General features: G+C 35.1%; 1 protein-coding gene across 1 annotated transcript; it reads left to right on the top strand.

Annotated features, from left to right (window-relative positions):
• The first annotated feature begins 88 nt into the window (after window positions 1–88).
• LOC113670103 (flagellum-associated coiled-coil domain-containing protein 1) lies at window positions 89–9,939 on the top strand. Its single transcript, XM_027186197.2, has 21 exons — window positions 89–603; window positions 1,501–1,551; window positions 2,183–2,249; window positions 2,610–2,717; window positions 3,022–3,038; window positions 3,201–3,221; window positions 3,422–3,515; window positions 4,100–4,161; window positions 4,382–4,442; window positions 4,905–4,941; window positions 5,364–5,416; window positions 5,927–5,971; window positions 6,155–6,209; window positions 6,584–6,687; window positions 6,812–6,883; window positions 7,073–7,162; window positions 7,401–7,442; window positions 7,603–7,670; window positions 8,526–8,589; window positions 8,684–8,719; window positions 8,899–9,939. Exons 1-21 carry the CDS (start codon window positions 431–433, stop codon window positions 9,286–9,288), a joined length of 1,710 nt encoding a protein of 569 aa, XP_027041998.2. The 5' UTR covers window positions 89–430; the 3' UTR covers window positions 9,289–9,939.
• The last annotated feature ends 154 nt before the right edge of the window (window positions 9,940–10,093 follow it).

Below are 10,093 nucleotides of genomic sequence, written 5' to 3'. Positions count from 1 at the left end.
AACTTTTTTTACCTTCGCCAGAATTTGCGCGCGTAAATGGATAGTTTCTAGAGCTGTGAGGTTGTCATGGTTGCGAAGTGTATTGTTTAGTCCGCTGACAATTTGACTTTTCAAACATTATTGGCTTTTGACATGCAAAATTTATTGTTTTATTCTTTCAATTTCTCCACGATTTCAAGAAAAATCTACCGCTGAATTTTCAGGAAGATTCATACTTAATCGAAAATGATTATTCGCCACTGATTGCTGCGAAATATTTGCGAAAGGGCTAAGAGAACGACAACATTCCGATGTTTACTTGCGTGACCGGAGGAAGGCAGACTTTGAAGACAGATGTTCGAAATACTGCTGAAAAATTATCGAAGATTGTAATCTTTAGTACCATTTACCTGTGTGGATAACATTATCACGATCACGCTTTAACGTCGTAATGACTGAAACGATTTTGGAAACGATCTGCATTAATGGCACAAGGCCACCTTACAAAAGACCAGCATGGGTAATCGGACAAGTTGGAAGCGAAGAAATGCATCGAAGAGCGCAAACTGCAACACCAAGAGAGAGGAAAGGTCGTGCATGGACAGAAAACACAGCCAGGCCAAAGTAAGAATCATCTCTGTTTTGATCCGAATTTGTTAACCGAACTAAAGCATTGTTTACCTTTGAAATCCGTTGAGTTTAGTAACTACTAGTTTTTATAAACACTAATCATGGGGACAGCGGTACGACCGTAACTTGATTATCAGCACTGTGTCGTCAAATTATGAATTTTAAATTCTGAACTTTAGGAGCTTCTCGGCTCAAATTTTTCATTTCACATCATGGGCAGCAATTTAGAAAAATTTTCCAAACATGCATGTCTCGTGATTTCTTGCAACTGTTTGTAATCATTGACTGCATAATCAGTGTACACATTGATTATGCAGTTCTGTGGATTTGTCGACAATGTAAACTGATTCGCTTTTTTGAGCCTGTTTTTTTTATGGGATAATTTCAAGATCTTTCAATAAATTTATGATTTCATACCCAAGACAAGCATTGATAAAAATTTGACTTGTTGCCACTAGTTAAAACTAATAATATTCTTTGTGAAACTAGCTATATTGATTTCTTCAATAAGTTGTCATTAATGTTATAGGAGAAGAATCTTTCTCCAAAACAAGAGAGAAGGAAGATTACCACCTTTGTTAGTTATTCTACAGTTGTAGATACATGTACCTATAATGATTTACAAGTTATGAATAACTTTGTATCAGTAAAATAATTCAGAATAATTAACAATTTCAATTATTTCCTGTATATTGAGCACTTTGATTCACATTAGAGTGGAATCAAATTATTGGTAGATTATATTGATAGAAAATTATAGTGATCTCCAGAAAAAATGAAATAGGGGCAGGCTGCATGGTCCCCCTGAGGTTTACTAAAAACTATCCGAACAACTTAAGACTTAGTCTTCCTCAAATGATTTTGAGTTTTTCATTCTATTTACAACTTAAGATCCACTCCAAGCAGGCTTAATGTCACCTTTGACAATTCTCCTCGTGCAAGGTCAGTTAAAAGAACTTTTATCAACATATTTTACACATGTCAGTGCTGTATATGCAACCTTTAAAATTGAGATTCAGCTTGAAAAGTAAATCTTCAGAATTATTGGTGGTTCAAAATTGATCACTAGACATACTTGTGTTTTTATTTTATTATTATATTATGGTTACGAGGGCACACTGTTCATTGGCTACTTGCCATCTATCATGGTAGAGATAAGGTCACTTGTGATAAGGTCATTTGTAATAAGCCAATCAGATTGCAGCATCTGTGATTAGGACCCTGGAGATTTTTACTAAAATGAAGTGGTGTTATTCATTATGAATAAAGGGGTTAAGTTTGTAGCAAAACCATGGTGCTATATTGGTGGGAGAGTATAGCAGGATAATTTATCAACTGAGTTGATAAAGAATTTAAAGGCTGACAAAGGGCTAATGCTTGAAGCATCAGCATTTAGACTCAATATGGTGGCAAATTTACATTTTCAACTCAGTTGATAACACCTAATTACCCTGTTATTCATTACAACAAGTTTTGATTTTATAAATTTCATAGTACTGAAGTGAAAACTTGAAAAAAAAAGGTTCTGTGGTATTAAAGCAATGCATTAATGTCTCTAAATAATTTCCATTAGATGTTCCAGGTGGAGACAAGTGCAGAGTGCACAACATAGAAATTCTCTTGAGGAACCCTTAAATGATGTGAGTATGTAACCTTTTATACCCTAGAATATGAGTATGCATATTCTCTATACTTTCCTTCATACATTTCTTTTGGTACTGACAAGGAGAATTTGCTCAACAATCAAAGCTTCTTATGTTGACAATCTCATCCTTGATTCTTGTGATCTTCATGAATGATTCAGCAATATTTCTGTATGGTGAAATTATATGCTGATCACTTGCAGGATTTAAAAGAGTTAAACCCAAAAAGCTAAATGTTTTATTTGTTCTTTTGTAATTCTGCGAAGTTGTCATTTGTTAAGTTTTGTGGTATAATCTCCTTAATTTATTTACTGAAGAAAATATGCATTTTATGACTTACTTCTCTCTCCAATATAGGATAGCATGACAATTGCGTTAGCACCTGGTTATTTGTTATCCAGAAGTAAAGAAAAGATAAATGTAACAATAACTGACGAATTTTTTTTCAAGGATGGCACCACAAAGGTGAGTTCCATATCAGTCTACAAACGGAGAAATTGCATACTGCCTACAGTTATTTCCACATGGTTGATTGAATTCCATTTTCTTTAAATGATAATATGCCATAGTTTTTGGACTCCACTGAAAAAAAAAAAAAAAAGATTTATCTCGTATATATTTAATGCCAACTGGACTTTTACATATGATTTTTTTGAATGCATTTCAAGTTTAACTGTGGTATTTGTGTGACTACAATAATAGTGATAGTAAATGAAGATAAGTCTATATTTAAAAATCTTCTGATTTGGTTCCTTTCTGTTATTACCAGGCAAAGACAAGGAAAAAGTAAGCACTCAATATCGATAGCTTTTACAAACTAAAATAATTTTTTTAAACAATAACTTACCCTGTATTTTATACTGTTATATGTCATAATCAGTTTTAATTAGAACGCTCTTAATACTGATTGCTGTTAATTAATAGTTTTCCTTTTTTTTGGTTTCTTAGATTACAGCCTCCTGATGAAAAGTAAGTCCAGAATACATTTATCTTGCAGCTGAAGTTGTTTGCACAACGACAAAAGTAATTTCTTCATTTTGAAGAACTTTTATTTCTCCCCCCTCCTCCACCCTCAAGAGTGAATGTAAATGAAGGTTGAGAAATTATTTTGTGATACTAGTATATATTTACATTCAAGTTTTATTTCTTTATATTATCAAATTGTACAGGGATATAGTCATTCAACAACTTCACCAACAGATTGATGACTTGACATTGATTTTAGAGGAAGAAAGGTTGAACCACAAAATGAACATGAAGAAGGTTAGGCAACTTGTGCATGTTAGAGCAAATCACTTTTTTGAGTTGGAAATTTAATGATTTGTCTCAATGACTAGGAAGAAACTGATTATGATCAGTTAGTTACTTTAATTTAAATCCTGTCTTGTTAATAACCTTTTTTCTTTGTTTATTAAGGGGTGAATTCTTAGGCTCAGACCCAAATGTGCAATCTTGTTTCATATTTCTGTCACTTACAATAATGGACATCTGAAGTAAATCATAAGCATTTAAAAAATGGAGAAAAATCATTCAGTCATAACTTAATGGACAAGATCTTAATCACAATTCTCCTCACTGTCTGCTGTATAAATCTTATGATATGTTCAGAGAATTTGGTATTGGATCAATTAATGATCCCCTGGTTGATATTCTTTTATTCTCATCACCTGTCTGTTCGATATTGCATCGATATTGTAAGGATAAATTCTTTCTTGGTCACCTATGAGAGTTAAAGGTTAAAAACAATTTGCTTATGTATCTCAAAGTTCAAATTTATTGAAAAGTACAGTGGAGAATTTTCACACAAGGACCTGTTCCTATCTTTTTTTTTTTTTTTTTTTTTGTAGACGGATGAAAACCATCATCTTCATATTGAACAGATACATGAAGAACACAGAGAGCATATCAAGTAAGTGCAACCTTATCCATGATCATCTTCACTCTGACGCGACCTTCAAAATCTTTCTTTAATTGTAAAGAAAGAACTGCGTCTCTTTGGTTTTGGTAGCACGATTTGTGGCTTTCCAAATAGGCTTTTTGATTAAGAGGTAAATTTTCGTAGCAATCCTTCAAATCTAAAGACTTTTTTTTTCTAACTTTAAGGAAATTCCTTATTTTTGTTGTTGCAGAGCAATAGAAAATGATCACGATGAAGAAATGGAGAAGTTAAACAATTCTTTAGACCAGAAGGTGACTTCGTTGTTTTTAATAGAAGACTTATTAAACTTTCATAAGCTTTTTCGATGTAACGTCAAGTGCTGTGCAAAATTCTGAAATCTCATTGGCTAACACGAGTGCGTGATTGCTCAATCATAACCCTTGATAGTGACTTACTCTATTATTTTATTATTAAAATAATTCAAATAGTACGCGCGCTCTGATTGGCAATAAAACCATTTTACATGAGCGTATGTAGACACGGTTTTCGTTCCTCTTTCATTATATAATTTATAAAAGAAATGTTAAAAATGGTTTCCGTGTTTACATAGCCTGATGTAAACAATTGGGAGGTTTGGAGAACACTCGATAAGCTGGAAACCACTCCGCTTCGCGTCATAGTGTAATACGACTAGATACTAGATACTAGAACTAAACTAATACTAGTGTATAGATATTTGAGTAATATATTCGTATCTACTCTTACATTTGCAGCTTCGAGAGGAAAAAAGAAGTGCTGAAATTGAGAAAGGTACAGAAAGAATTACTATCCCGCGTAACATAAAGACAAATTTAGCGAATCTATGAATTTTCCGAAAAAACTTAAGAAGCAATTGTATGCACACGCTATAGGTTTACGCTTAATATTCTATTTGGGATACACAAAATGACATAGACATGAAGTTGAAGTAAAGGAGGGAAACGCTTTTATAAAATTGTCCCAACGAGTCCACTTTAAATTCGTTAGATGGGAATGTGCTGATTACGCACTTTAGTGTTCACTCTTTTCCCCCTCAGCTTTGAAGCTTGCTTCAGCCAGGCTATTTTATAAAAGTATACGGTGAAACGCTTGTCTCCGCATTTCTGTGACCCGCCGCACTCTGCTGCAACTGAACGAGTAAGAAAACTTTGACTATGTTTTTGAATGATTTTATCCCGAACTTGTATCGACAGCCGGTCTTAAGGGTGAAATGGAGAGTCTTCAAGGAGCGTTTGAAGCTTACAAGGTAGGGAAGAGATAAACTTTTGAAAATGATGCGCGCAGGAGGCAGAAGAATTTTCAAGTTGGAAAAACAAGGCAATTGTTACAATTCGCAACTACCCCTAGAAAAATGAGCGGTTAAAAACCCAGTAACAAGTTAAAACAGCTAAAGTAACTTTTCAAGAAAAATCTCCGAAATGTCACTCTCCAATTAAAACACAAACATTTATCATAACTTGCGCTAATTGTACGCGCCACTTGTTAACGACCTTGTTAACTTGAAGATGTCTGAGCCCGCGCGCTGTGTGTGCGCGTTAACCAGATGGGTTGACTATAAGTAACAGTTAAATAGTGTAACCATTGGCTTAACGCCAATTCAAGAAGGGTGGTTTAAATTCTGACGGGGAGTGGTGTCCTGAGAATCAATTGTAAACTGAATTTAAAACAGTTGGCTTGGTTACGAGTACTTTCTGAAGTATGGCACTATCATGATTGCTACACTTTTATACTTGCTTGATTGTTGGGTTTTCAACAGGAGACTGTAGCGACTGAGATGGACTACAAATGGCAGAGAAAATCGGTATGGTATTATTCTATCATCTATAAACAACAAAAATGACATTCGCTTAGTTTATCAATTGCATTTGATACACGTAAATCGAATTATTGTTGTTGTTCAGTAAACCTTGGCTACTCATGTATCTGGTACATTTTAACCTCACGAGTCAATCTCTCAGAATTTCTTGATAAATTTATTTTACAGAAAGAGCTGCGTCATGAGCATGAAAGGCATCTAGAAGATGAATTGGCCAAGCAGAGTGAGTAATATTTGCCTGTGTTTGTGGTATAGTTAACGGTGAGGTTATGTGCTCTCTATGATTTCTACTGCTTAAAAGTTGATGAGGGTGGAGCGCTAATCAAACTGGAAATGGAGAGGGAATAATCGAATAATTTTTGTGTAATTCTACCAGTTGTTCAAGAAAGGCTCGCATTTTTGCCTTATTTTGTTCTACTCATTTAACATATTATAAATCACGAAAAAGACAACGAGTTAGTCAGTCAGATTAGAACATTTGCGATGGGACTTAACAGATGATATTATATATGGTTGTAAGTTTGTTAGAGAACTCCGGCCAAAAGGTAGACTCGGGTTGTACTGAACTACAGCTATTTATTATGTTGATTATGACAGGAAGAGAAATGCTTTATGAGAAAAACAAAGAAATTGAAGGGATGAATAAGGAGTTTCAGAGACAAATACAGATTTTGGTTGAAGATCACAAGAAAGAGGTTGATGTGAGTATAGGAACAAATTAATCTGTAATTGTATCAGTTTTTCCTATATTTCCTTAGTGACTAAGTTAGAAAACTTACGCGTATGGGTGTGTTGCTAATAATAATCTTTTTTGCATTATTAAAGCATTTGATGGAGAAGTTTGCAGAGTGTGTGCAGGATTCTGAACAGCTCAAGTCAGCTCTTCTGGAGATGAAGGTGAAAAAATATCTACAACGTATTTATTACTAGAAAGGACGCTGTAAACAGGGATTAGCTTCTTGCAGCTATATATATATGTTTGTGTTTAAATGAATCGTGCTGTCGGGATGAAAGTTTTCCCTGTTAATGTAAGGATTCTTTTATGCTCGCATCGCATTGAATGTTAACATGTTTCTTTCCTCTCAGACCCTTAAACAACAAAAACAAGAGCTTGAAGAGAAAGTGAAAACTAAAACAGAAATTCTTCGTAAGACTCAGATGGAACTTGAAGACAAGGTACTCCTTATACTTTTCAAATAATTTACTCTTTTAAGTGTAGCTGTAGCAATCAAGCTAAGCATGCGAGCATCAAGCCCTGCGTGACGAGCCCAAATGACAGCCACGTGCACTACCGAGGCAAAGTCCATAGCAACGTGAAAAAAAAAAAACGCGGTCAATTTTAAGTCATGTTGTCACCTCACTCATACTCAATAACGCAAGTTCACTGGTGTTGTGATTGTGCTTCTTTCCACAGAAAGTCAAATTAGTCGCTTTTGAGGAACACTTTGCTGAGAAAGTAAGTCGTTGACTATTTTTCCTCCACCGTCCCGAACATATTTGTTTTCAGGTGACAAATCTGTCCTAGATTGCTATTCTATTTTAATTGCCATGTAGGATTTTTATACGAAAGCATCAAATTTTTGAACGTCAAATGAGGTGGAGTCTGTGTCCTTTAGGTGGAAGAAGTTGACAATAGATATTCAATGAGAATGCAAGGGCTCATGTCAGATAATACAGACTTAAGGTAAGTCTAGGGTTCACTATACTTTATAAATGGCCTCTTTGCAATATTTTCCTCTAAAACTCGAAGAATTAGATTGATCCTATTACATTCAGTGGTCAATAGACTATCAACTTCAAAGAATCAATTCAATTACATGATATGATAGGCACTCGGCCTATGCTAAGGTAACATGTACACTCAGAGGGAGAGGGCGGGGTCACTTCTTTATTAGGCCTACAATGGATGTAATTCAGCGGCGTATTCGCCTGAAAGAGGGCTTAGTTATGCAATATTGTTGTGCGCAAGTCTCTCTGAACCGGACGTTTTCAATAGCATGTGAGGGTCTGCATTGGGTGGCCTACATGTATAGTACAAACTTATTTTTTTTCAAATGGAAATGAGATTATGAACTCCAGTTTTCTATTACATGATGGTTGATGCCCGATTAAACCATCATGCATGAAATCGAGAACGATTAATCAATTATTGTATAAATGAAATTGCCGTTCAAAACACTAAAACGAGATGGCACATGTCTTTTTTATTTGTTTTGGATGACAAGCACCCAATGTAAGGCCGTTCTCTTTCCTACGCGCTATCTATCTCGGGATAGAAGCGAGTAACGTTGCCAATCAGATTGCTGCACTTGTGGTAGAACGTTGGTAGATTTGCACAAACTCGAAATAGATAGCAAGTAGCGTAGCTAGTTATATTGCAGTTGTTAAAATGGAATACTAGAAGATGTACAACAAAACAATAATTCTTTCTGAATATGATAAACACAAAATGAGGGTTATAATTTTATTTTCTACATTTTTTCTTTGTTAGCATCAAAATTTTGGATGCGTAATTGTTTACATTTGCTTTTTTTTTTAGGCGACATTACATCAAGAAATGCGAACAGATGTTTAAACTACAGACTGAACAAGATGCAGAACAAGTATGAGTATTATCACAGTGAATTTTGAGAGCTTTACATGATCATTGCAGTGAGAACATAATCAGTTGACAGATATTTCGTTTTGGTTTCACAGGAAAGCTCAATTCGCACAGCCAAGAGTACCTTACAGGTAAAGATCATCGATAGAAATTGAAATTACTCTTTAATCATAGCTATAAATAGACAAGCAACTTAAAAACTAAGCGCACAATCTTCGTGTTTCAATTATCTAACAGAAATCTTAAATATTTATCTTTCTTCTGCTCCTCTTGCAAATTACTGATCCGGTTTTCATTTTTTCGTTACTAGGCCGTTATCTTAGCTCGTACAAGATGTGACGTCAGTTTAACAGCACTAAGAAACGAAATCCCGGATGTTCCAAGTACAGAACGGAGTACGCGCCTTAAGCGACGAATGAGTGTACCGGAAACTAGAGAAGAAGTTGCCTTAGCAGAAAAACTTTCAGCGGTGGTAAATAAGGAAAAAAACCCAACAAAATCAAAAATTCTAACTGATTATTATAGGTCTGAGTCAACAAAACAGAGACCTCACACATCGCACCACGCCACCATGTTGAGCCCCAGGACCCCGATCTCAAGTGCACGTTCTGCAGTTCGAGAAAGTCTGGTGCCGACACCAGTAAACATTTCAAATCAAGGAATACAAAATTTGCGGGCTCAAAGGGAATTTCTCAGTTGAGAAAGTTGTGGAGGATGATGTGTATGATTTTATTTCTTCATTACTCCTGCCTTTTTTGAATGCGATGTGGTGTCATCTGCCACATTTAAATCGGGTGCGTTGTATAGAAAGTCAATGATAATTTGCATAATGATAGCGAAATGAAATTGTAGATAATTTTGATTGTCTACAATTTCATTCCACTATCGTCAATGCTACTTTGAAAAGAAGTATTGTTTTTTTTTTCTTTTTTCGATTTTTGGCACTAGTGTCTAGAATTCTAGTGAAAATCACGTGGCAACCATAGTGGAAGTCACCCAACATGGTAGTCATGACGTCGTGCTATGCAAAGGAGGCACGCAAGCTTCAATTAGGTCGTCACGGGATGAGTTGTTGCGTTACCACCCTAATGGCGTGACTTACAAAAATTTGACTGATTTGTAGTTACCATCTACAGATAGCGAAAGAAAATGAATTGATAGCTGACTCTTTAGGTCCCATCACAGAATTATCTCAAAAACCTGCTTGTTATGGTTTTTTTAAGGAAAGAAGGCAAAACGACGCAGTGAATTTCACAGCATCACCACATTGACATTGAGTGAGAATTATTATCAATTTGAAAAAGTATCACAGAGTTAAAACTAAATAAACATCAAACCATGTGAAATAAAACCTGATGTGGTTGTGTTTTTTTCGAAGATAATTATTTCGTTTACGAAAAGATTACAAACCCTCATTTTATATCATCTGGAATTAATTCATTTCCACTCTTAATCCTTTAACTCCCAAGATCTGATTGTTAATTCTCCCCTCTAAACTAGCTGTC

This window comes from Pocillopora damicornis, chromosome 14, assembly GCF_964200805.1.
Source record: "Pocillopora damicornis chromosome 14, jaPocDami1.2, whole genome shotgun sequence".
Classification (NCBI taxonomy): domain Eukaryota; kingdom Metazoa; phylum Cnidaria; class Anthozoa; order Scleractinia; family Pocilloporidae; genus Pocillopora; species Pocillopora damicornis.
The sequence above is the reverse complement of the archived record's forward strand: the minus strand, read 5'-3'. Positions and strand labels throughout refer to the sequence as shown.

Coding starts and splice junctions, on each gene's coding strand:
- LOC113670103 (XM_027186197.2), top strand. CDS start 431: ATGACTGAAACGATTTTGGAAACGATCTGCATTAATGGCACAAGGCCA. Junction 5,972..6,154: donor ACAAATGGCAGAGAAAATCG/GTATGGTATTAT, acceptor TTTATTTTACAG/AAAGAGCTGCGTCATGAGCA. Junction 7,671..8,525: donor TCAGATAATACAGACTTAAG/GTAAGTCTAGGG, acceptor TTTTTTTTTTAG/GCGACATTACATCAAGAAAT.